The 27,628-nt window shown below is 44.7% G+C and overlaps 1 protein-coding gene across 2 annotated transcripts; it reads right to left on the bottom strand.

Moving 5' to 3' along the window:
- Window positions 1-144: 144 nt before the first annotated feature.
- On the bottom strand, window positions 145-27,628 carry HEXA (hexosaminidase subunit alpha). Of its 2 annotated transcripts, XM_015538576.2 has the most exons (14): window positions 27,341-27,628; window positions 11,050-11,142; window positions 10,089-10,154; window positions 8,392-8,438; window positions 7,513-7,623; window positions 6,490-6,591; window positions 5,658-5,790; window positions 4,848-5,028; window positions 3,749-3,835; window positions 3,408-3,480; window positions 2,469-2,652; window positions 2,187-2,277; window positions 1,459-1,563; window positions 145-388 (listed from the first exon to the last, which is right to left on the bottom strand). In XM_015538576.2, the coding sequence occupies exons 1-14, from the start codon at window positions 27,591-27,593 to the stop codon at window positions 325-327; spliced, it is 1,590 nt and encodes a 529-aa protein (XP_015394062.2). In that variant the 5' UTR covers window positions 27,594-27,628; the 3' UTR covers window positions 145-324. The 2 variants fall into 2 exon arrangements, with proteins under 2 accessions (XP_015394062.2, XP_042844385.1); XM_042988451.1 differs by lacking the exons at window positions 7,513-7,623; window positions 8,392-8,438; window positions 27,341-27,628 and adding an exon at window positions 16,385-16,475.

Genomic DNA, 27,628 nt, shown 5'->3' with positions numbered 1-27,628 from the left:
ACTTGTAAGATTCCTCCAGGGGCAGACACTGAGCCCAACCTGGCTGGGCCCTGATAAGCCCGAACACTCTCAGGAGCAGAAGGCCAGTGAAGGCAACTCACTACCCCAGAGCCATTCACATTTTTCTTACACAGGTAGTCCATGTTCATTATGGAAAAAAGCCACATCACTCTTTATTGGATGCTAGTGCCAACACTGGCCCCCTTCTCTCCATGCACAGGGGCACGTAGGCAAGGGGCTCCGTCCCCCGGCCGGGATGCAGTGGAAGCCTGGCCCCACTACCACTCTCCTAGGGCCAGCACCCTCTTCAGTGCCTGGAGCTGCTCAGGTTTGTTCAAACTCCTGTTCACAGTAGCCTATATTGAGGGGTTGGGCCTGGACACCTCGCCTGCAAGAGGACATGAAGAAACAGGGCGAGATGAGCCATTCAGACAGGAGTCAGTCTGAGGCCCCAGCAACACCTCCACCACAACCAACAGTCTCCCCCCACCCCCCGACTTCTATTTCAGTGGATTTCAAACTGCCCCTGTACACCAGAATTGCTCAGGTATCTCTCATTTCCAGAGATTCTTGCTCGGACTGGGGTCATGTGTTGGCAAGAATCTGACAGGCGCTCCAGGTGATTTTGATACAGAGACATCCAGGAATTTGAGGGGACACATCCCTATTCCTAATCTGCTTATCTCTGTACCCAAGTCCCAAATAACTCAGTACTTTTAGAAAAGAGCTGATGCCTAAGGGGTGCCTAGTGTTCTTGGCCCACTGAGCCCGCCTTTAATGGCTCAAATGCTCTAAATGCAGTGGCAGTGGGGAACTAATGTGCTGTCCTGTCCCTGCAGAGGTGTGGACATGAAATCCTTTTTAGCTTCACCAATTCCAGGATGTGACCAATCTCCATAGAGGACCTCTGGGCATGCCTCCTTTATTATCCAAGTGAGCAACGTGTTTAGAGGTGGTAAGGAACAGGCTCAAAGTTGCCCAGTGAATTACAGATAGTTGAGGCCTAGACCTTGCCATGGCTCGCTCTCAGCTCAGCACTAGGCTGTATCCACCAAGTCCTCAAGACTTAGTCAATAAATAAAACAGGGAAATGACCACCTTACTCAGGCCCATCCCCAACATTGGCACAGGTGTCACGGGAGTCCATAAAGGCATAACCATGGCTAAACACATAGACTTTGAAGTTGGCTTGGATCAAATCCTGGTTCTGAATGATTTTGGACTGGTTACTTAACTTCTCTGTGCCTCACTGCCTATCTCTAAAGTGGGAATAAAACTACCTACCTTACAGAGTTGTGGTTAAGATTCAATGAGATAATGCCCATAGAGAGCTGAGAACGGTGCCTGCTACACAGTAAACCTCTGTCAGCATTAGCTATTATTAGTATTCTTTTCCTGTCAGTAAGCCCCCACTTGCCCACCACTGTGGGAAGGCCCTAACACGGCCTGCTTGCTTACCTTAGCAGCTCACAGCGGAACCGTGTCAGACGTTTAAAGGCCAAGTCCAGGTTAGTCACCGACTTGTTGCTCCACAGCCTCTCAGCAACGGCCGCTGCTCTGGGCCTGGAGGGAAGGGTCGTGTACCAGGTTGGCTCCCGCATTCCCTGTAAAGGTTCTGGACACCCACAGGCTGCTCTCTCTTATTTAGGCACCCTGGACTCAGGGTCAAGGTTATTCAGAGCAACAACCTGGCTGGAGGGCTCCTAGGGACTTCTAGGGCTCAGCTCCATCGTCATTAAGGTACAGATCATTGATCCCACTCTCCTCCTCTCCCAAAGATATGGTACCAGAGTAAGTTGTAAAGGCATCACGAACTGTTATTGACGGGAGCAACAGGTGTTCTCAGAATGTACAATCTGCATACCCAGCCAGGCCTGGTCAAGCTGCTAGGAAAACAGCATTAAGGAAGTCTTTTCACAGGAATCATGAACTTAAGTGCTGGGTCCCGAGCAAGTCATCTGTGCTTTCCAGGCCTCACTGTATCTGTGAAGTGGGGATAACAAACCTTATCCTGTGTGGAAGTTACATAGGTGAGTATAATGTACAAGCAGAAGGATCACTCCAATGCTCCTTCTCTCAGGCCTTCTCTCAGGAGGTACTTGCTGGGGGTGACTGGACAGGAATGAGTCTATAAAGAAGAACCCATGCCCACAGGCCCAGCACCCACATCCTCAGGAAACCCTTACCAGAGTCTGGGGACCAGATTTGTGCTGTCCACATACTCTCCCCACATACAGGCCTCTCCACCAATCACTAGAGCCTTCTGCTGAGCGCCACCTGAGAAAACAAGCAACAACAGGCTGCTGGGAACAAGGGGAGTAACCCTAGGGTTTCTACCACCTTCCCAATGTAGCCCTCTCTTCAAACAGCTCATCTCATCTAACCTGAAAGGTCTAGCCCAGACCCTCCTGTCTCCCACTCTCTGCACCAGCCTCATCTGGTCAGCAAGGAGAGCTCCCTGCTTTCACCTTCAAATTCCAGGGGTTCCACCACGTAGAGATCTCTCCAGTCAGGGCCATAAGTTATGTGATTCAGGTACCAGGGGGCAGAGAGCAGGGCACGCAAGCCGGCTCTGGTAATTAGCTCCAGCTCCTTCAAATAATTTACTGGTACCTCTTCTCGCCATACCTGGATGATTGTATCTGGAGGAACCTGTCACAAAAGGTCAAATGGCAGTGATGGCACATAGCTGAGGAGATTTCTGGCCCACATTCTTATGCAAGCAAACCAGGCCAAGGGGTATGTGGCCGCTCTGTTCCCAAGCAGCAAAGTATTTCTCCGTGATTCCTCACTATTGAGTTCCCAGCCCAGTCCAGAAGCCAGGGGTTCTATTGGCCCTAGGAGTCCTCCCAGCTGCTTCCTCTTTCAGTCCTCCTACAGCCTCCTTGTCCACAATGAGATAGTAATACTGGCTGTAAGCTAAGGGAGGCAAGCAGTGGGGCCCAGGAGACTTGTCAAGAGCTACCATGTCAAAGAATCCCCAGATGTTTCTGAGGATGAGATAAAGTTCCCATAGAACCCCTCCATTTGGCAAGAGGCTGGGATCCAACTGATCAACAATGAAGAAGGTAGCCCTGCTCCCAGACCTGGAAGACCCTAGTCTATGACTCAGAAAGGAAAATCCAACCCAGCATGCCAGTCTCAGGAATCCTAGGTAACCTAGCAGCAGAAATAACTCATGATCAGTTTGTGCTGAGGGAAGATAGACAGAAGCTCTGACACTCACACCCAGGTCTCAGACTTCTGTGACCTTTCTGGAGGAGAAAATGGAGAGATGGCCCCCGGTGCTCTGAACAGTAAAGCCTAATCTAAACCCCAGGTGGACCAGTCTGTGCAGAGGCAGGAAAGGGCTGAGAGACCAAAAGAAGCACTACAGGTGGCTCCTTCTCTCTATGCCCCTGGCTCACCTTTACTTTATTATCAAACACCTCCTGCCACACCACATAACCTTTGCCATAGGCAGAGACGATGTTCAGCAGTCTGGAGAGTAAAGAAAGGGTCTGGTCAGCTCAAGTAGGTTGTAGGCTGTTGGTGCCAGTAGGGGTTCAGGCTGGCTATGGGCCCATTCCTAATTGGGCAGTGCCTTCCCCAGTTGGGAGCTGACTACTCCAAAGCTGAAAGGATAGAACAAAGTACCCTTTCAGGGGCCCAGAGGGTGGTCAAGCAGGGCCTGGTCCTGGTATGAAAAGAGAGGACCCCATAAGGAGGTAATCCCAAGGGACCTTGCCCACCCTCTTTCCTTCCTCACGTCTGGATGTAGAAGGACTCCAGCTGCTTGAAGTCATTACCAAAGCCTTTCGTCTTCATAAAGGCCTGGATATCTGGGTTGGACCTCCTGAATCCCAAGAGAAAATGGAGATTAATTCTTTCAACAGCCTCAAAAACTTGGCGATTAGTCACCTGGCCTCCCACAACTTCTTTTTTTCACTTGAAAAACTAATCAACTTTGGATCTCAGAGCCTCCAAATATGGCAGGTGTGGCTGAACAAAGCTGTGTGATGGGGGCCATTGACACAGGCTGAGAAAGGAGGAGTTTGGGCCTGAAGAGCTTTAAATTCAAACTCTCAACAAGAACGCATATTAACTTGTCTCGACTACAGCATGTGGGTTTGAGGTCTTGGTTTGGGGCTCTGGCACACTGGATTCTGGCTTCTCTGTTTAACCCCCTACCCACGCATATTTTGCTTTTCCCTTAACATTTATTCTTTATTCCAGATTGGTACAAGTGTTGCTGTTACCTGCTGCACTTGCCTCCCCCAACAACGTTTATATTTTGCTCACATTTCCTCCTGGAATGTTTTCTCCCTCCGCTACCGCTCAAAAAAGCCAACTATTTCCCCAGATCCAGTTCTAGTGCCCACTTCTCAGAGAAGCCCATCAACCTCTCTTGAGCTAAGTAAATCTGAGGGTTTGAACCTTACAGTTTAATACCTAGTGAACAATTACAAAAAAAAAAACAACAAACAATTACATATAGTATTCTCAAATTCACCTGTGTCTTCACTCTTCAACCAGACTATTTTAAGTCTTCAAAAGTGGGAATTATTTTTCCCTATCCTGGATTTTCCCAGGACAATTCTGTGCCCATATCTGGTTCTTCCATATGTATCTCAAGGACATGACAGGAGGAAGGGATAGTTACATATTCACAACCTTACCAAAATCAGGTAGGGCCTCAATACAGGGGTAAGAGGAAAGACCTAAGACTTGAGCCATCTGGACTGAGACTATTCTCAGACGTTAGCCCCTGAGGAGTACCTGAGATAGGTAGCCTCTCAGGAGCTAACCTCTATTCTGAGTGAGCAATTCCACACAGGAAGCAATGGGAAAACCAAAGGGGATCATACCAGCAGGTGAAATCAACCTCATCTCCTCCAAGGTGAAGATAAAAATCTGGGAAGACAGAGCTGACCTCCAAGAAAAATGTGCTCATGAATTCATAGGTAGTATTGAGAATGGGATTCACTGGTCCGAAGGTGCCAGAGGGACGAGACCCAGAGTAGCAAGGAGTCAATAATCCAGGGAAACCTAAGCCGACAAAGAACCCCACATAAGTGTCACAAATACATAGAACCCCCCCCCCCCACAGTCATATACTTAAGGACATTAAGTTGCACAAAGTAAGATATTGTGCTCATAAAAACTGCAATGCACATAAGTAGGAACATCAAGCACTCACATACACTGGTGACCATGAACTTTTAGTCACAGTCAAAGAAATAAAAATATATTCACTATCATGAGTCTGGGTTACAGCCAGACTGCGATCAACATACACACTCTTGCCTTGACATATTGCTTCCAGCAGGGGTCACCCTTGCTCCCAAAGGCTGCTCTCCTACTGCCTTTAGGCAGGAAAGCAGAGAGCCTGATGCTGCTGCCAAACTGACAAAATCTTTCTTCCGCTCTAGGGCACAAACTACTGCAAGAGCATCATTAAGACAAAGGCATCTGAGAAGAATCTGCCCAGAGGTTAATACTAAGAAGTGGACTCCTTTGTCCAAAATAAATTCTGCCTATCTAAGTTCCCAGGTGGAAGTTATTGATGGAAACCATTCTTCCAGGGACCAAGGCCAGGCACACCACATCCAAGAGTCAATGCCCTGAAGCCCACTGAGGGGGACCAGTAGGCTCCCTCTATCCGACATTATTCTTACCTGGTCCCCAGGACAGAGTGTGGCCAGGAGTGTCAAACTCTGCCAACACACGGATACCCCGAAGCCGTGCATATTCAATCACTTCTTTCACATCTTGTGCTGTGTAGACATGGGTGACAGGATTGTAGGACCCCTGAAAGGCAAGAGACGCCCATAACAATCTCACTTCCTGAAGGCTAGCAGAGTAGAAGACACTCAAAATGCCTCCAGGACTCCCTGGATATCAGAAAATCTACCTACAGGTTTTTGTTGTTGTTGTTGTTGTTTTAATGTTTATTTATTTCGGAGACAGAGAGAGACAGAGCATAAGCGGGGGAGGGGCAGAGAGAGAGGGAGACACAAAATCCGAACCAAGCGCCAGGCTCTGAGCTGTCAGCACAGAGCCCGACGCGGAGCTTGAACTCACAGACCACGAGATCACAACCTGAGCCGAAGTCGGACGCTCAACTGACTGAGCCACCCGGGCGCCCCAACCTACACAGCTCTTTGGTATCAGGGACTATCTCCAAGGACCTTTGTCAGAATTTCCCATAAAGCTATCACATCTATTGCTTTATCTGAGTGTCAAAATGCCAGTGAGACAACAAGGTAGGTAACAGAATATAAACAAACAAACACCAGGAGAGATTATCTCCTAGTTGTCACAGTGAAAATTAACGCAAAGTTTGACTCAAACTTAGGTCTCCTGATTCCAAATCCAGTGCCCTTCCTCTAAGTCAGTATGTCTCTAAAACTGGCTGGTTAGGATGACAGCCAGTGTCCTTGCCAGCAGGGCCATAGCCAGGCTCAGACATCAGCTCATAAACTTGGTCTTGGAGAAATTGAGACATACCTTTCTGGTGAGCTCTGGAAAAGTGAAGCTCTCATATGGGAAGGAAGAGTCATCGACCAGATGCCAGTGGAACACGTTGAATTTATTGTATGCCATGACGTCCTGTAGACCAGAGCACATGCTATGAGCCCACCACAGCTTCTCCACTTTCCCAAGGTAGACATACAGGCAGGCTGCTCCACATACCTCAATAGGCCCAGCCTGCCCCAGCTTCTTAATAAGTGTTCATAGGGTCTATCTATCAAATCTTCCGACCAGGGAGTGCCTGCCATAGAGGGAAGACCTAGCATATTCCTTCTTCTGCCAAGGCACATCCAAGGATGGCTGACAGAGGCAGCGCCTCCTCTTTTTGAGATGAATTTTAGCCACACCGAAAGGATGGCTTAAACTATGTGGTACACTGGTCTTCCAAAAGCACCACAATACCTTGAAGACTAATACTTCTCCCTGCCATTTGTTTTAGGTTGTCTGATTAACGTTTATCCAAACTGTGAAGTCTATTATTGAATTTAGTAATCTCATAGCCTATAAACCTCAGAGCCAAGACTGACAGATGTGTCTACTGCTTTGATTCCATCAGAGGAGCAAAGGAAAAGGTAGATACATGAGTTGGATCAGCAACTGTAAGATAAGACTGCTCATGAAACTCAAAATAGGAACATCCCCAGCTATGGCTTTTGAGGATCTTTCCTATGACTTTGTCCTAAGCTAAACTGCTATGTCAAAAAAACCAATTCCCCAAATCACCTTCTGCATTCCTGGAGATAACCTGGACATTGGTTGGTCCAATAGATAGATAGATTTAAAGATTTAAATAGATTTAAAGTGGGATAGATTTAAAGTGGGATAGATTTAAAGCCCTCTTCTTTTTTTTTAAAGAGCGGATCATCTTTTCCATTTTCTGAGGAGCTCCTAAAGTTACATACATTCACCCTGTAACTCTTTAGGAATATGGCAACTGGCCTATCCCTGCCCCAACACCCCAGAACACTAAGGGCAAAGATGGCCTTAAGGCCTGGGTACCAGAGTGTCCAGGATGCTAGTCAGTGGCAGGTAATGGCGAGACGTATCCAACAACAAGCCCCGGTGAGAGAAGCGGGGGAAGTCTTCAATCTCAGTCTTGTTGATAAAGAACTGTGTGGATCAAACATTGAAGCAGTCAGGATTCAAAGGGAACTCACCATGGGAATGGAGGGGGGATGAGGAAAAGTCTCCTAATCTTTCAAAAGCCAATTTATGACTGTTCTGTAGAGTAACTATCTCTCCAAATGCCCCACATCTCTACCTCAATGACCACCAGGAGGCACCTGTCAGAGAGTAACAGTCCCACACTAGCCAGATATAGCTGTCCCACACACCACTCAGCCTACAAATTCTGGATTTTCACTTTCATCTGTTTCCTTTTTTTTTTTAAGTTTATTTATTTATTTTGAGAGAGAGAGAGAGAGAGAGAGAGAGAGAGAGTGAGAGCGAGCATGCGCACACATTTGCGTGAGCAAGGGAGGGGCAGAGAGAAAGAGAGGAAGAAACAGAATCCCAAGCAGCCTCTGCACTTCAGCGTGGAGCCCCATGCAGAGCTCGATCTCACAAACCGTGAGATCATGCCCTGAGCTGAAATCAAGAGTTGGACACTTAACCGAATGAGCCTCCGAGGCGCCCCTGTTTATTTTCTTTAAAGCAGTGTGGTCTCAAGGTCATTACTCAGGGGAACTGAATTACAGTGATTCCAAACAGGCCAAATCTACCAAACCAGTTTCTACCCACACCTCCTTCTAACTCTTGCTGGGGCCATCTTGAGCCACCAGGACTCTGTGTAAGGCAATAAGTTATTCTCTGGACTCTCAACATTGAGAGACAACTCCAGAGATTTAAAAGGAGCCTCTTTGGAGGGCCCCCACTTACCGTGCCCTCGGGAGATCTCCAAATTAGCTGGCTAAAAGTCTCCAGACCTATGGGGAAGTAGAGAGGCAGGGTAAAGGCTTAGAGAGGTGGGGAAAAAGATGCACCCATTTGGAAGGTTCCCAATGTGGCAGAGGAGAATGCCTGGGCACACAATAAAAGCAGATGTAGTACGGGCTTAATGAGTCTCCACACGGATGCAAAGGGGATACTAGGAAGCCGGTAGCTATTTTTACTCTGTATTTTATTTTAGGAGGTAGCAGTGTAAGAGTAGCAGATTAGTACCCCTCCTTGAACACACCCTCAAAACCCACAGACCTCTTATCCATAATTTCCAAGCCTTGAACTCACAAGAGTATTAAGAGAGGCCAAGATGTGTGTTTGTGTGGAGAGGTGCAGGGACAAGCCAGTTCACACATTTAAGGCTTTCCATAATTAATACTGATCAGGAGCTAAGGAAACAGAGAAAAAAGGGTCCTCAATCTACTGCCCCTTCTATTATCCCAGATTGAATTGTGAAAAAGTGATCATAAGCTTAAGTTTCCAAGGAGCCTGGGTCCACGGCTGGACCTAGAAGACAAAGAATCATCCACCTTTCCTCTTCAGAGCTTGAGAAGGGAACCAGCTATAAGGAGAGAGCTGAAGTATGGTAGGCAGCAAATGCCCCAGTCCAGTGGACACAGACTCCTAGATTCTGGTAAGGCCTAAGGGCGGGCATGCTGAGTCCAGAGCATTGTATGGATTCAACAGCTAAAGCCCCTCTTCTGAAAACCTAGCAGAGGCCCTGTGAAGGGATTTCCAGAGTCTCAAAATTTCAGAATGAAAGAATCTGAAACCTTGACAGTCACTCAGCATCTGCTTCAAGGCAGACTGCTTCTATATCGTTTTGGCTTCTTTCTACCCTGACTATGACACCCAAAATTCTGGAGTCCCAGATTTTCCCTTATCTCAACCTGACTAATCATTAACCCCTGCATGAAAGGTGTAAGAGAGCAGAAAGGGGAATCAGCATGCTGTTTCTCCAAAACACAGGAGAGGGAAGAGGAGGGGTAAGTGAACAAAGACAAACCAAAACAAGGTTTGAAATTCTGTTTAGAATTTCCCTACTCATTCACCAGCAGAAGTTTTACAAAAGTAGTAGAGGTATCTGGCTAAGTCTATATCTAAGGACCAAATACCTTTTCAGTAAACCAAGAGGAAGGGCACAGGCCCATCACCTGTTAGCTAAGAAAGTCTTCATTTCTCTTGAAATAATCTAGTTCTGCATGTTTTACTACTATTTACTTCTTTCTTGACATTTATCTATTTCTTGTGATATGGTTGTCCTTTACAATGCATCTTTCTAATAATGTGTGTTTAGTGACAGCCGAACAGGCAGTGTTGTGGTGGGGTTCCCAAGCAGCCTGTCCCCTGCGGCACCGAGCATCAGCCTGCTGGGCCTCTCACTGCTGCCCCAGAGCACCTGCCCAGGAGGGCCACTGCTGCCGCTGCACAGGCTGACACTCATCAATTTCTTGGGACAGCTGTAAGGAGAACACTCCCTTCAGGGAGACCGGGAAACACTCCAACTGATCTCCATAAAGAAAGCTTCCTAAAGTGGGGGTATGTGCCGGACCCTCAGCCCTATTCTCCCAACCCACTGATGCCAACCTTCCCACATCACCCCTTTCTCCCCATCCCAGCATCAGCTCCCATGTTACCTCGGAGAGCTCCCCAGACAGTCTCAGAGAGGAGGAAACAATGATCATCATTTATGACCAGGGTGTCTGAAATGACAGAAATGACTCCATTGGTTAAGGATTCTACTCTCAGATTACAGATCACATGTTCTGTGTAAATCCTTGGATTAAAAAACAGCAGAAAGATCACATTTTTTTTCCATTCAAAGAGGAGACATCCCCAGAGGAGAGCATCTGCAGGTCAGCTAGGCCTTGGACTAGAGTGAGAGGGAGGTCACCCAGCAGCTCTGCAGGCCTTAAAAGATAATGCATGATGAGGGTCTAGCTAGAGCAGAAAAACACCACCTGCCTTGTGGTTCAGTTTCCTCCCCCTCCAGAAACACGAGTTTCCACCAGCCCTTAGCTGAGAGTATGAAGGGGACAGGGATGCTTGGAGGCATGTGTCCAGGTTACAATGTTCCCAAAGCCTTTGCAATCACCCTCCTCTCCCTTCGTCTTCAGGTTTCATTCAGCTACTTCATCCAAGAATGAGAGGAGGAAGCCAAGACTAGAACGTTCACTTTGAAGACTGAGAAGTTCCCAACTGCTGCTGCTCAGGGGCACGGAGGCATCACAGTGCTAATGATTTGGCTTTATTTCAATCATTATGTCCAAAAACTCTAGTCATGCCCAAAAACTCCTTCTCTCTTAAAGAAAATCAGCAAATTCCTAAAATGGCATTGGAATTATATGCAGTTCAGAAGACAAGTGTCCTGTGGGACTCGGTGAAAAGCCAATGTGACATTCCACAGTCAACCTTCAGACACTGGTTAGAGTTCATACAAAAGATTCACCTCTGTGTCTCTCAGCACTTGGTGACCTTGGGTCTCCACAGTCATGGAGGGCTCTGGGCCTAGCATCAGGAGCTTAGGCCAGGCCAACCAGAGTTATATCTCCAGACAAGTGCTTGCTCTTCTAGAACAGGGAACAGGGTGGCACTTACAATTTTCCACCGACTCCAAAGAAGGAAGCTGGTCACATCCAGGAAGGACCACAAGGATAACCAATGAATTCTTCTCCGGTGTATGCTGTTTTCCTGCAAGGACAGGGTAAACTCAACATGGCTGACCTGTCACCAGAAGCTAACAGGCAAAACCAAGGTCTCATAGGAAGGTCCCTAACTCTAGTCCCTTCTGCTCACATGCATGTGGGGAGAGGCAAGGGAGGAGGACAGGGCATTTACCCTTGCCATAGGCACTGCCTCATCACTTGTTCAATTTTTTCATTTTCGTTGTGCTGCCCTCTCTCCCATAACCCGCCCTGACCCATGTATCAAAGATCTGGCAGCAGCTCTTTGTAGCCAGGGCTCTCTATTTCTAGTTTGGGTACAGTAAGCACATGATTCCAACACCACAACAACTGCTTCTCAACTAGAGACAGCTCGAGAGCACTTCTACCCAAAGTGTGGTCTGCAGATTAGCTGCTGACTTGCAAACTGTGCTACTGGTTGAAAGGAAAGATACTGATAGACAGAAAGCTTATACAATGCTGGAATGTAAATCAATTATGTCAGAATAAACACACTGTTCAGTTCTAACATTTTTTCATTACACATTTGTTTTGATGAAGGGAATAGTTTTACATTCTGGTGTACCGCCCCTCTCACTGCAGACTGTCACTTGAAGTAGCACCGTTCTTGAAGGCTCCAGGTGAAGGGTTTCCCATTTTGTAAAAGCCCAGGAGCTGATGCAAGCACACGAAGCAGATGACAGAAGGATCTCCTATGCAAAGGAGGCCTGAGATAATCTAGCTGGTGCCCCAGCAAAGGGACATGGTCACCATCCCAACCTGCTTCCTTCCCTCTCCCAAACAGGTTCTCTGTCTGAGGCAGACTTCTGTCTAGCAGTGGGAAGCCATCCAGTATGAGCCAACATTGAGCATAGTTCTACAGATGCCACCCCTCCCCACCGAAAAAAATAAAAGAGCCAAAGCCAAGATACTAACGTGCTGTCTCTCCCCCTCCTCCTAAGGATTCTTCCTTGTGACCTTTGAGGTGGTTCTGATTGTACAGCTCCAAGCCTGAACCCGAATGTACTCCCCCTTTCTATTCTTTTCTGGGGCCACATACATCCACACTGGTACCACCACAACCATGACTTCCTATGGAACCACAAAGTCAGGGATAGGATCGTCTGGAAAAAGGCAGGGTGAGAATTCAGAACCAGACTGGATCCCTTATAGTATCCATCTCTAGGCACAAGGAATCCAAGAGCCTTGAGCCATTTCAAGGAAGCCTTCAAGGAGCTCTAACTGCTTGAGCACTACCACATGACCGCATCCAAGCTCGCAGATTTGCCAAGAAGCAAGCCAATAAGGAGCCCATTCCTACCACCATAAGCAAATGCATTCTTTCCCCTCCCTGTAAATAACCTGTATCCCACACTAATACCTGCCTAAATCCTGCAGGGAGAAGGAAATGTGAGGCTACTCTGGGCCAGGCCAACTCACAACTCTATTCTAAACCCTGAAAACTCATCCCCAGCAAGACAGGACGACCAGACTGCCAGGGCAGAAACTACCTTCAAAGCAGAATCTGTAGGGCCCTCCCAAGCTCCCCAGGCAGAGAAGCCATCTCTACAAACCCCAAAGACCAAGGAGGACTTAACTGAGAGGGAGGAGTGAAAAAAACTACAAAAGAATATTCTTCCTTAAACTATGCCCTCATCCCTCTCTTCCTCACCCCCACTCCAATCCCACACATCACAGTGCCCCAGTATCATCGTGTGGAGGAGGGATCATCTGCGTATCTATCCAAAAGAGGGCAAAAGTCCTGGGCTTTAAGTGTTAATTCCGTGGACTTCAGGCTACCAAGTTGAGGAGAAATTAAAACTACCCGTGTACAACTGCCACGGTCACTGTCCTAATGACACAAGAGGCTGTACAAATACTAGGTTTATCTGAACAATTGCTTGGAACGTAAGAAAACATCTAGCTTCTGTTTTGTTGTTAGTATATTTTTATTTTTCTAAAACACACCTGCAGGCCATCCTCTAAATCCATAGTCCCTTTGGGGGAGGGTGGTAGACTCCTTACAAGATCTGATGAAAATGAAAATGAAAGGATTTTTTTCCCTAGAACAATGCCCCTAACTAAGGGCTTATCCCTCCACCCCCTGCCACTAATCTTATGGTGAAGATTCCCTATCCTAAATGCTCTCAGTGACTCACTTGGGTTTGGGCTGATAAAGGAGATACAGAATCATGGCTGCTATTTAAATAAGTTATGAGGGGGAAGGTCTGGAGGCAGTGGTAATGTGAGAACTGGCAAAACAGGAGGGACACTGGGTCACTTAAAAGGATATAAACAGTGTATCATCATTGTGGTTTTCCGCCTCCAAGTTGCTACCCTGAAGCAAGCAGGAAATAGGCAAGGGACAGGCCAGCTGCTTCTACATGCACCCACATGCTCTGCACTGGGAAGAACTGAGGTGTAGGAAGCATGGCCCGGCACACTCAACAATGAGCCTGGCTGGGACAACAGGAAATTCTGAAGTCTCAAGTGCTCAGGAAGAAGCATGGCCAACAGAGCACTGAGCAGGGAGATCAGAAAAGGTTGGTTTTGTTTTGGTTCAGCTGCTGCTAAGCTGAGTGAATCTCAGGACTATTTTCTCCCCTGTAAACAATGGCAAGGTAGGACCAGATTCCGGCTATTCCTCTGAAGAGTTCGTACTTTGTGACTCCACACACAGATAATATGCTCCAGAGTCCCATTCTGTGGCCAGTACATCCTATCTCCACGGCTCCCTCATCCCCCTGCTTTCATGTACACCTGCTCTTTTCTTCTGGTTCACTGAACAGTTTGCATTTTTCTAAATTTAAGAAGATAAAAAAAATTCAAATAGTACAGAAGTATTTACAACAAAAAATTAGTTACCTTTGGCACCTCTCCCCTTTTAGCATAATTTAGCCTATTCCTCACAGACAGGTCAGATCTGGATGTGGAACTCTGAGACCCTTTTTCTACGCACTGTTGAACCTTCTCCAGAGGCCAGTACCATAACCCTTCCATTACTCTACTGTTCTCAGTCCTCTCCCATCTTCTCTTCAGCCTGGGTGTGCTGATCTCTCACTTCAAACACAATCTAGCCAATTCTCCTAACAACCTATCATTTTATTCTACTGCATGCAGTGAGCAAAACCCTCAACTCTGGATCAATCTCACATCCGCCTTCTGTGCACCGACCCTGGCTACTGCATCCTGCTGGAGGGAAGAGAGAAAATCATGTAATGATAGGATTTGGTCACTATAAAATCATGGTCTGTCAACTTGGCTGGGCCCTTGATGCTGCCCTGAAAATCTCCCATCTCTACCACTCCTTTCTTCTATTCTCTGCAACAGCTATTTCAAACTTGAGCCACTTTCTTCAAGCCTGTAACTTGATCACCACTGGCTTTACTCTCAGTAGACAATCAGAAGAGAACTCCCATCCATCTCTACCTTCCCCTCTCCTTCCTGACAAAAACACCTGTAACACATGTCTGGTCTTTACCTTCTCCTACCTGGGTGGAAGGGGTTTTCTTTCACCTGTGCTCTGGATCTCTCCTGAGGCTCCTCTTGTATAAATGCTTTCCCCTTTCCCCTAAATCTTCAAGTTATTTCTTTCTACTGATTCTTTCCCATCAGCATTCAAATATTTGCAAGTCTTCCTGATTTCAACTCCATGTTATCTCCAACAGGTTCTTTCTCTTGCCTACTGTTCCCAAAGAAACTCTAAAGGAAATGTAGCCTGAGCAGTTAGGTGCTGAACTTCAAAGCCAGACAGATGTGGGTTCAAATCTTAGTTCTAATACTTTCTAGCTATGAGATCCTGAGCCAGTTATTTTCCCTCTCTGTGCTGCAGCTTCCTCATCTGAAAAATAGGGATCATGATTAGCACCTACCTTACTGAGTTGTTGGGAAGATTAAATGAGTCAATACATGTAAAGGGCTTAGTCAGTGCCCGCACATAAGTGATCACAGAGTTGGCCATGCTTAGTCCTCTCTTGGTAGCCACTTCTGACATCCTATCTACTCCTTAGTCCACTATAATATGGCTTCCTTTTCTACCACTCCTCTGAAAATGCCTTCACCAAGGGTCTGTGGTTCAGTAACTAAATTCAAGGGATCTTTTTCAGTTTATTCATTCATTCATTCAACAGTTATTTACTGAGTGCTTACTATGTGCCAGGCTGTTCTAAGTGCTGGGGACACAGCAATGATCAAAACAGACAAAAATCCCTGCTGTCACACAGGTAATATTCTGGTGGCCGCTCACTTCTTCTAGGACCTTTTGGCAGCATCAGACACCCCTGATGTTCTTTAAACTAAACTCCGTAGCTTAGAGGACAAAGTTCTCTTTGAATATGCTTCCTCACTCTTCCCTTCCTTTGCCAGCCCCTACATGCTAGTGTTCCCAGGGGTTTCCAGGCTTCCGGACTTCTCTTTTTCTCTTCACTTACACTCTCCTTGGGCAATGTCATCCACCCCACAGTAGGTTGATGATTCTCAAATCTACCTTTCCGTGCTAACTCTTCTTCTGGGACTCGGCCCACAGGCCTACACTCAAATGGCTTAGAAGCCCTTCAAATCTTAAATACGAAATTGAACTAACTCTTCATTCCTTTTCCTGGATGATCTTCTCTCTGTTTGATAACAGTATCATCTATTGATTTATCCTGACAGAAACCTCCTCCTTCTCCCATCTTTCTGTGTACATTAAAAACTCATTCACCCCATATTTATCGACTGTATACCATGTGTCAAACACTGTGCTAAGCACTGAGATTACAGCACTGAAAAAGAAAGACCCAATTAAGTCTTATAACTACAAAATCCTTATTATCTCAAAATCATGACCGCCTTCCCACCTCCACTGGGTCAATGCCTTAATTCAGCCTCTCATAAATTCTCCCCTGAAAGACTACAAAACCTCTCCATTGCCTTCCCTGCATATATACCCATTTCAATCTACTATCCTCTGTGATCTTTTAAAATGAAGATCTCTGCTTGGATCCCGTGCAGGGAGTCCCACAGTAACACAAAGAACTCTTTACAGAATCCTGAAATGCCACATTTTCTCCATACCTTTCTTTGCACATATTGCTTCCGCCAAGTGAAGCAAACTGCATTGCCTCCTCATCTCACCTAATTATGAAACAGCTCTGGTTTCCTTTTATAAAACTTTTCTATCATTCCCCCACCCTTTCCTAAGAGACTTTCCTATGAGATCATGAAGCAATGTATACATACATTTTCAACACTTATCTTAATATATGCTGTTTATTTGTCTATCTCCTCACCGAGGCTGTAAGTTCCTCAACAGCAGGGACCAATCTCAGTGCCTTTGTATTTCCAGTGCCTGACACACGGTAGTCATTCAATAAATGTTTGCTGAAAAAATGAATGATGCTAGAATTAAAAAATGCACATTTAATGCTATGTATGCATAATGCTTGTGCTACATGATAATCAGGCATAAATGGCAAATAGTTAATGGCGAGATTACTTCTATAGACCCAAACCTAGTATTTGTGAAGTCCTGGAATTAGGGTGGGGAATGGTAAGAAGACACCCAGGCATACAGAAAGTGTCTTTTCGGACACTACTTTGAAGACCCTTGGTCCATTAATCCAAAGATTCAGGTCGTTTTACTTCGCTGGAAGGGGGAGCTCATTCCTGAATTAGGGTACCCAGAAACTATGTCTTTACTTCAGTGCCCAATAGCTTCTCCCTGCACCAACCCGCTCCTCCCTGAATCAAAACATTTCTATCATATCAGTGAGTTTAATTCACAGAATTTTAGCAGCATAAAGAAAACATTCATTTTGGTTATAAAGTGGCATTTGGTTTGGCTTCTGGAGTGGAAACTAGGAAAGTCAACCCAGCTTTTGGCACCCTCCTACTCTTTCAGGTGTACCGTGCCCCCCCCCCCCCCTTGTGTCCTGGTACTCTCCTAGGCTGGTGCCAGTGTCGGTTCTCCAAGCCTATATTATTCCCCTTCCCCTTCCCCTTCCACCTTTATATACGTCACATCCAGGCCTTCTCTCCCCATATTCAGGCTAATGAAAATCCTAGAAATCTTTCATTTCCCACTCATTTCTTCATTCCAACCAGAATATATTGAGCTTTTTTCTACATCAGGAACCATGCTAGGTGCTGGGGCAGTTAAAAATAAAAACAAGCCCTAGTCCCTGCCCTTGAGGAGCTCAGAGTCTAGCAGGAGACAAATAACAAACAACAATTATAAAACAGTGTGATAGGGCTAGGGTAGATATTACAGCTACCTCCACAAAGGAAGGGATGCTTCACTTTAGAGAGGACCTCTGAGCAGAACCTTGAACACTGAAGTGGTGTTTGCCAGGCTACCAAGAGAAGAAAAGGTACTCTAAGGTTGGGAAGTAGCCAATGCAAAAGTACATTGTTGTGGATAGGGGAAGAGGCAAGGCCACCCCTATCAAACTTCTTATCCAAGTAGGAGTCTGAGAACCCAACTGCCCCGAGCCTAGAGCCTCTCCATAGTGCTGCTAAATTCAGTCTGGACCATAGTGCCTCCTCCCACAAGTCCCAAGACTTTTCACCCTTTAGAGACTACTAATACCTAATCAGAAGTGCAATCTACCTAGCCCAAAAACAAATCCTGAATGTTCTCCCTTCCACCTTCTTTTGTAAATGTTGTAGTTAAAAGTTTCCATTTTTCCTCTACTTTTAAAACTTCATCTGTTCTCCTCTCTCCTCACCCCTTGCCCACAAGAGAGCAATTCCCTGTAATTCTAGATCCCAAAAGTTAACTTTGGTTAACATTTTGCACAGTCTTTCAATTTTTTTCCTAAATATATAGATTACTTTTGAAACAAAAATGAGATCTTAAACATATTAGTTTGTAACTTTTTTCCACTTACCACAATAATTTGTAGATCTTTTAATGTCAATATACATAGATCTACAATCTTTACTTCTAAATGCTGAATAAAATTCCATTTTTGAAATATACTTTAAAAAGTTCAAAGTCCTAACTTGTCTTTGTGGACATGATAGAATGCTTCTAAGTTTTTGACCTTATAAGCAATGTTCTAGTAAATATTCTCTCTCCCTCTCTCTCTCTCTCTCTCTCTCTCTCTCACACACACACACACACACACACACACACACACAATTCTTTTCTTTAAGTTTATTTATTTTGTGTGTGTGAGAGAGAGAGAAGAGAGAAAGAGTGCACGTGCATGCCAGGGAGGGGCAGAAAGAGAGGAGAGGGAGAGAGAGTGAATCCCAAGCAGTCTCCACAATGTCAGCATGGAGCCCAAAGCGGGGCTCAAACTCATGAACCATGAGATTATGACCTGAGCCGAAATCAAGAGTTGGATGCTTAACCAACTGAGCCACCCAGGCACCCCACATATATATATTCTTTTTTAAAGCACCTGTTGAGGGATTTCTGCAGGAAAATTCCTAAAGGTAGAAATGCGAGGCCAAAGATATGAAAAATTTCAGTTAATGACACTGCCAAATTACTCTTCCAAATTATTGTACTGATTTACATCTGAACCAACATACACGGGCCCATCTCTTCACATCCTTCCAAAACTAGACTGTCTCAATTCCTTTTTATCTGTGCCAGCTTGATAAAATATATATATATATATATATCATTTTTTTGTCCATATTTTACTTCTTTTTTTAGGTTTATTTATCTTGAGAGACAGAATGTGCAAGTGAGCAGGGGAGGGTCACAGAGAGAGAGAAAATGCCAAGCAGGCTCCATGCTGCCAGTACAGAGCCCGACTCAAACTCACAAACTGTGAGATCACGACCTGAGCTGAAATCAAGAGTCAGACACTAGGGGCCCCTGGGTGGCTCATTCGGGCTCTTGACTTCAGCTCGGGTCATAATCTCTGTTCGTGGGTTTGAGCCCCACATCAGGCTCTGTGCTAACAGCACAGAGCCTGCTTGGGACTCTCTCTCTCTGCCCCTCTTCTGCTCATGTGCTCTGTTTCTCTCTAAAAATAAACAAATTTACAAAAAGTTTTTTTAAAAAGTCAGACACTTAACCGACTGAGCCACCCAGGCATCCCTCAACTGTATTCTAAATATAATGACTGAATTTGAGAATCACTTAGCATTTACTGGCCATATATTTTGCACTTAAAATTTTTTTTTTATTGATTTATAGAGCTCCTTTTAGAGTTTAACCTTGTCTTTTAAGGTTGCAAGCGTTTCCCCCATTTGGTCCTTTATTTTTTTAACCTTATGGCTCTCTTGGTTTGATTTTTATGTAGTCGAATCTGCTTGTCTTTCACTTTATGTAGTCAAATCTGTTTGTCTTTTCCTTTATATGTTTGCTTAAAAAGGCTTCCTCTGCCTCTGGGGCCATATGAACATTCTTTTAATATTCTTCTAATAATTTTATGGCATAGCCTTTATCTTTAGATCTTTAATCCACCTGGAATTTACTTTTGTGTTTGATATGAGGTATAGGTTTAAATTTATGTTTTCCAAATGGATAACCAATCATCCACAAATATTTATTGACTAAACATCTTTTCACTTTTGATTAGAAATGTTTCCTTTACCATATATTAAATTCTCCCAGGCATATGAACTCTTGCTGGTCTCTGGAGCTTATTTTCATGGCAATCCAACAGGAGGATCTATGATGTCATAGTGCTATCACCTTTTGTCATTCTGCCCAGTATATAGACACCTCTGCTCATTTCTGTTCTGGACCCACACTCCCATTCCTATAAATGTTGTTTCCTCTCCTCCACCAAGCCACCTGGACTACACATCACCCACCCCCACAAGCCCTCTGGAATCCTGTTCCATGGTTAATGAACTACCAACATCCTGAGTCTATTTCCTTTTAACTGAAGCAAGGCTCTCCCCAGGAATACTATTTCCCCTACAACTTGCTCTGAGAGGCAGCTTCTTCTCAGCTGCTTCCAGGACATCTAGCTTCTACCATCAAGTAAAAAAAAACAAACAAAAAACAAACAAAAAAAACACCTCTTTTCTCTGGCCCATGACATTCAGTTGTAAAATCTTGAGCTTCTCCTTGCCACCAACACTCTGCAACATCCTGGTCACCTCTTTATTTACCCAAGATTTTGGAACCTGGTCCCCAGTCTTCCTCTCCATTCCAAGGTTGACTATCATCCTAGGTGATTTCAACACTCAAGAGGAAGAACTAACCCACATTCTAGCATAGCAGTTACCCAACAACACCTTAACACCCTCTCATGGTCACCTTTTGAATCTTCCTGTCCCCTGGAGGTGTTCCAACTCATTCTCTCAAGCTTCTGTACCATATAGCTAACTTGCTGATCTACCCTAGCTCTGTGTGCTTCAACCAGTGACTGAGTTTCTTAAATACATGACATGAAGGCTTCTTTCCTGACAGCTCTTCCCATGTACAGTTCTTCCCATGTGGATTACTCCTTGTGTCCCCATCAACTACTACTTTCAAAGATGATAGGACAGCTTTTAATGGAAGTCTTCTCAAAATGTACTCTCCCCTCCACTCCAACACATACACTTGGGCCAGGTGTTCCCAAAGCACTGTGTATCTATCAGCAAAAATCACTTTACTGATACATTACTGTAGGTCTGTATTCCCACTTCTAGAGACTGTAAATTCTTTAAGGACAAGGACAGTTCAATTCATATTCTTGGACAAGTGCTGACAAATTATAGTTGCTTAATAAATACTACTTGTACTAAGGATGGATGGAAAGAAGGAAGCTGGCCAGAAATACTACTGGAATCTGATAATGATGGGCCCAGGATCAAAACATTCATAACGTGAGTGCTAATGATTAAGCAATTAGATGTTAGAAGTTATTATCTGAGGTAATTAATGCTAAAGTATGATCAAAGCTTACTCCTACCAAAGGCCAGTAGTTTTCCAAGTTGCTAATTGGTATAATACTTGGTGAAAATATTTATAAGTAGTAGATTGCCCTAAGATTGCACATTGAAAAGAGCACAATCTCTGTAGACAAACAGACTTGACTGGAATTTCTGCCCCATCACTACTGGCTGTGAAACCCTGTACATGTTGCTTAGCCTCTGTGAGTCTCAGTTCTCAAAGATGGAGATAACACCAACCTAACAGAGTTGTTGCAAAGATTAAAGGGCATAACATATAGCAAGCGCCAGACACTCTTTAATAAATGCTAGTTTCCTTCCACCTTCTACTTCCTTTTTCTTAAAAAGTCAGTTTTGCCACTTTGCCGGAGGAGCCCAGCATCCGCTGCCTCGTGGGATAACCACACCATAGGAACAGCTTCTGTGAGGGCTTTTCATGAGCTTCTCACAGGAGCCTGAAGGCTCCACTACTGTGTGATATCACTCTGTATGGCAAATAGGCTGAGACTTTAACATATAAAAGGGACATGAACTTAGAACTCTGAATCAAACTAGGACTGTGGCTCTAGTCCAAAGACCAAAGCCACTAATGTGGATCTTAGTACTAGCTACTACCAGGACAAGGTCAAATATGACAATAGTTATTTCATCTAGGACACTAGGTACCTGATAAGCCACCTCCTTTGCTCCCAAAGCTTTACACAAAAGAGAAGGCTGCTTACTGACACCAAAGGTGGTAAGCACCCAAACTTCCCGCATCCAAGCACACACTTCCAAAGACAAGAGTTCTACACCATACCCAAGTCTAATCACCTTCAGGAAGTGGACATAACGATAACACACCACTATGGGCTAGGGATCAGGGCTGAGTGCAAAGCTAAGCTTAAGCAATAACAAAAGCTTTAAACAGAAGCAAAGGAAATGAAAAAGAGAAGTTGACACAGGAATGGGTCTTATTCACTATAGCCAGGAATTGAGAAGGAAAGCAAATCCATTTCTCTATTATGATGGATTATAGATGTATAAACCTTGAGGCAGATCGCAGAAAACCCTGCACACATAAGACTATCACCTCTACAGACCCAACCTCCTCTAGTCAGCTGACTTTGCTGTCAGGGGCCCCACAGAGGTGGGAGAAAACTCCTAATCCAACGGGCTAAACCTCTTGGTGATGCATATTGACTTCTCATTTATTTCCAGGGCCAGCAGAGGAAATTTAGGAAAATGCAGAAATATAAAAGTAACCTCTTTCATTTCTAAAAGAAGTACTGGTGGGCAATAAAACGCCTTTTCTTCCGTGTAATCCACAGGAAAAGGATTGAGGTTTATGCCTTTAACAGGCTAAGAAATCGACAATGAGCCCCAGTAAAAAACTGTGTAGCCATAAGAAAAAAAGAGTTCACACTTGCTGATAAAAACAAAACACAAAAACAAAGTACCAATCGGCAAAAAACCTGCAATGCCCTGCTTCATTCTTCTGTTCGGAGATGAGGAGGTCAGGTGGAAGCAGATGGGAGGAACGGCAGCTCTGAGGCTTAGACTTAGTTTTTGTTGTTTTATTTTAAAATCACCAAGTTCTTCCTTCTACTGTATCTTCCTTCAAAGATTGTAAAAACATTCATCACTATCTCCCTGTTATCTTCAGAAATGCTTGGAAGGTAGAAGGATTAAAAAAGGAGCAGCAACTACTTGGCAATTAGGTGATTTGCATGAGGGCACATAGTTAAACAAGTGATTGCTCAATATTCTCTGGCTGACTCCTGAATAAATCTTGCGTCTACTGTATAGGTTTTCAAGCAGAATATCCAGGGGGAGCAATGCTAGCTCAAGGAAATGAGACTTGAATTTTTCATAAACCAGGCCGAGGCTACCCACACACATCCTGATCAAGATGAGCTTCTTGGAGTCAGTAACTATCCCAAGCTATTGGGGAAATATTATGATTTAACAATAAAGAAAACACAAGGTTGTGGGAAGAGAGGCTGGTGGTGGCCAAGCTAGTCTAGGCCCTGGAATTCAACATGGAGCACAATTATTTTGGCCCTCAAAAAAACTATGCTCCTGCTACCCATCCCCTTCCAAATGTTCCTATTTCTCCTCCTTATATATCCCTCCATTTTCCACATACCCCTTCACAAGAAAAGTAACTCAACTGCAAAACACTCTTCCTGCATGGTTTTCTTCCTCTTAGCTTTATTTATTTATTTTTTTCAATTTTTTTTTTTAACGTTTATTTTTGAGACAGAGAGAGACAGAACGGGGGAGGGTCAGAGAGGGAGGGAGACACAGAATCTGAAACAGGCTCCAGGCTCTGAGCAGTCAGCACAGAGCCCGATGCGGGGCTCGAACTCATGGACCGCGAGATCGTGACCTGAGCTGAAGTCGGACGCTTAACCGACTGAGCCACCCAGGCGCCCCTCTTCCTCTTAGCTTTAAAACATTAAACTTAGGGGCCATCAAGGCTTCGCAGGAATAACCTGTCCTTGGTTAAAGTGTACATAGCCACTAGTACAATTAGAGTGCAGCACTAATTAGCACTGCTCCTGCTCCCCACCCCTGCTGCCCAACCTTATCTGTTTCCCTCCTACACTCCCTAGATGCACTTCCAAGGCATCTCCAAGTTTGTGAGAAGACTAGTCCCAGTTGGGACCACAGCATAGTGTGATCCTCCTTTCCCTGGAATCACATGCTAATACTCCAGATTTAAAACTTGAAAGTCAATCATTTCTAAATGAAACCTGCAAACCATCTCCTTTATGATGATCTTAGAAATAGAAAAAATCATGGCACTTTCTACTTTATACAAAGTAGCCCTTTTAATATATCCAACAAATAATTAAGTATCTATTATATTTCAGGCATTGCAATAGAAGGCATGGCCAAAGGAGGTTTTTTAGGAGATTTAGATTGTAATAAACTATGCCATTTACTAACTAGTCACTTGTTTCATATCTGAGGATGAGCAAATCAAATATTGATAATGATTGCAGAAGGATCCAGACAGTCACATAATAATCTTCCTTCCATTCTAGAATAAAAGGAGTTATTCTGTTCAGGGACAATGGTATCCTAAGTAATTCACAGGTATGAATGTGTGAATATCACAACTAGATGCAAACTTCTAATAACCATTAAATACTACAGCTTCAATCAACTAGTTTCAGAAAAGCAAAGACTTCAGTCAAATGGCATAATCAGACTTAGCACTTTACCTGAAAAACTTGGGCTTTATCAACTCCACCAGGTACCCAAAAAATGCATTCGAGGCAATGTCAGATAGGTACCATCCCAAGGAAGCAGATTTTTGAGTCATAAACAAGATGTGGCTCAATAATCAAAACAGGGAGGTAGGTTCACTCAAGTATCTAGAGCTTAAAATAATTCCATTTAACAGGTTTAACAACATGCAACACACACCCTCCAGTTGACAGAAACACCTCTAACAACAAAAACAGGTAGCAAATATTAAACACCTTCCTAGACCATTCAGCAATCAGTGGACTACAGCTAACTCCTGAAGGTGAATTCAGAATCAAATCAAACCTCAAGAAGAGATTTGTTTTTCAGAGAAGTATGGATTCCACTGAATTCCAGGTTCAGATCAAAACCAGAAGTTGTGCTACATTAAAAAGAACACTGGCCCGGAACCTACAAGGAAGTTAGGTGGAAGAAGGAGATGGAAAGCTGTCAGCCAAGATTTAAATTGCATGTTGTTTTCTTTCCTAAAATCAGCCCCATAGAGAAATATAGTCTGGTGGGCCTTGCTGATGTTGCTTTCCCCTCCAGGGATTCATCCTTGTTTTTGCAGAAGAAGGATTATAGTTCAAGCCATCTGAAAGCCTCCCAGGAGACTAATGTTTCAAAGGAAAGACTCCAGAAGAAGAATAAAGAAGGAAGCTACTTCTGTGTCTTTGGTAATGTTCATCCAAACCAGTTTTCATTATCTCTCAAGGGATAAGAACCCTCATACAGCACATTCATTCACAGTAAGGTAACAAATTGAAATAAACATCTTATTTAGTTTCTTATCTGTCTCTAAATCTTTTATTAGAGAATTTACAGGACCCATTGTCACATATTATCCCCATTTCTATTTTCTTCATTAAACTCTAGACCTATAGCAATGGAGGTAAAGGCTTAATTTAGAAATACAGGAATTATCCTAATTTATACAACAGTGGCAAACATTCTAATTATCTTTTGGGCATTTTAAAATACATTGTGTCCTTTTGCTTCATATTTCTCTAACTGGACTGCAAAGCTTGAGCCTACTTTTTTTTTTTAACTTAAAATTTTTTTTTTTTTTTTGAGACAGAGCAAGAGAGAGGGCACAAGTGAACGAGAGGCAGAGAGAGAGAGAGAGAGAGAGAGAGGGAATCCCACGAGGGGCATAGAGAGAGAGAAGCAGGGCTCACATTCACCCAAAGAGATAATGATCTGAGCCTAAGTCAGATGCTTAACGGACTGAGCCACCCAGGCGCCCAAGCCTACTACTTCTGAGCATACTTTTCTTGTAACCTCCAGAGTGCCTGGCACTGGAACAGGCACATACCAGTTAGATGACAATTTTTTTTTTTCTTGCACAAGTCAGGCCCTAACTGCTCTATACCAAAATAAACATTCTGACTGCCAATCTTGTCTCAGGCATTACTTGTCATAAAGGATTCAGAGAAATACGTGACCTACCACACACACACACACACACACACACACACACACACACAATACCCTTTTATCCTCCCCAGCCTAATCCATCTTATCAGTTGAGAACTACCCTGATGCTGAGACTCTTATTTCTTTGCCTCAATTATCTGTCACTCTCTCAGTACCATCTGTTTAATGAAATGCCTTTAATTCTATAAATCAAATGAGAACATTTGCAAAAGTAATTCAATCGCACTTGAAACACAGTACAAAATAATGTTAATCATATGGCCCAATCATAAATATGGCTTCCCCCATAAACACCTATACATAGTCACTTGAGAACTAAATTCCAAAATAGTTTCAAGAAAACTCTAAATTTTAAGCCCAGAAAGTAGAATTGTATCCCTATCTGTTGCTGACTCTACTTACCAATTTGCTGTGAAATAATAATCCTCAAACACAATTTTCAGCAACTGACTTAAAGAAAACTGCCAGCCCCTTCTGTCTTAGATGAAACCAATATCCAAAGCACTCCTGACTTCAGTCTCGCTTTCCCCAACCTCATTCCGTAAGGGTTAAATTGTACTGTAGGGCTAACGCTTAGCTTGAAAGATAACAACTTTGTTCTGACACTGAAGGTCACAAGATAACAGCCTTGCTTTTACTCTTGTAAATCATACTTCATACTCTTGTGAATCAGGCTTTACCAACGAAGGAAATAAAAGCTCAAAAAAAGAGCATCAGAGACAAGGTCAAGGAGATCCACTGGTTGCAACTTGGCGGCAGAAAGTCTAAAATAATCACCTCATTCGATAACTGTTTCTGACTCATCTGGCAACTGTTTCTAACTCATCTGGGAACTGTTTCTCTGTTCTGTTCCCAGATAATGATAAAACAATGTGATCGGCTTTAAAAACTCTGTACCCCGGCTGTTCGGGGCCACACTCTTATCAAGAGTGTTGGTCCCGATCGGTCGGCCTTGCCTCTCGTTGTAATAAACTTTGTTGTGACTGTCACTGGTGCCCGTAGCATTCTGTTTCAGGAGTCCTGTGGATGCAACAATGCTTCCCCACTCTCAACACACACACCCTCAAAGCACTTTGAGCTCAATCAGAACCATCTGTACCTCTGGTCAAGCCTTGCTTCCTCTCTGGAATACTCTTTCAGTCCTGGCCAATTACATCCACCACCCCACAATAAGTGGCTGCTCAAAATTCATTTCCCTATGGAAGTGTTCTCTGATTTCTCTCACTGGGCATGCTATGTGTCAGACACTTTTATGTAATTTTGCACAGATCAATTCATCTCTAATGTCTTATCTTGCCAATTTTTGGTGTCAGCTCTATTGTCCTCTACCCAGCCCTAGTCACAGCCTCACTAGGACCCTGCGACACTTGCACACGGTCGGAGGGATCACCTTCGATGTCTCCCGGCACAGTATTTTCAGCAATTTGATATCCAGACTGAATTGCAGTCCTGCGGCAGGCATTCTTGGTGAAACAGAGCCAGGGGACAGGATTACGGAGAAATCCTGGCTCCAGAAGTCAGCTCAGCGAAGTAGAGAATGGAGCTGGGGACTGAGATGACGGCTGGAGAAAAGGCGCAGGAGGAAGTGGAGGCCAGAGGGTTGTGACTAGACGACAGGGTTGGGCAGAAGCCAAAAGGAGGGCGTCTCAGGAGGTCTGGCGAGCTGCCCCGGGGCAGGACCTCTGAGAGCCGGGAACGAGGCGGGGGCAGGTCCGACTCACTTGTGGGTTCAGGAGGCTGCCAAGAGCTGGAGCCGAAGAGCAGGTCGCGGTAGCGCTGGAAGGCCTCGTCGAGGACGGAGCAGCCCGGCTGCGCGGCAGAACTGACGTGGTACTGGAACTGGAAGTTGTACGGAAAGATGGCGTAGTGCGAATCGGAGGTTTGGATGTACTGGGGCCATGGCCAGAGGGCCTGCGCCTGGCGGGCGAACGCTGCCGCCAGCAGCAGCGAAAAACAGAGCCCGCAGCCCGCCATGGCCCGCCGGTCCCCTCGTTCTCGGCCGGCCGGGC

The sequence above is a fragment of the Panthera tigris genome, chromosome B3 (genome assembly GCF_018350195.1).
Source record: "Panthera tigris isolate Pti1 chromosome B3, P.tigris_Pti1_mat1.1, whole genome shotgun sequence".
NCBI classification, from domain to species: Eukaryota; Metazoa; Chordata; class Mammalia; order Carnivora; family Felidae; genus Panthera; species Panthera tigris.
Note: the sequence above shows the minus strand (reverse complement) of the source record. Positions and strands in the feature narration are given on the sequence as shown.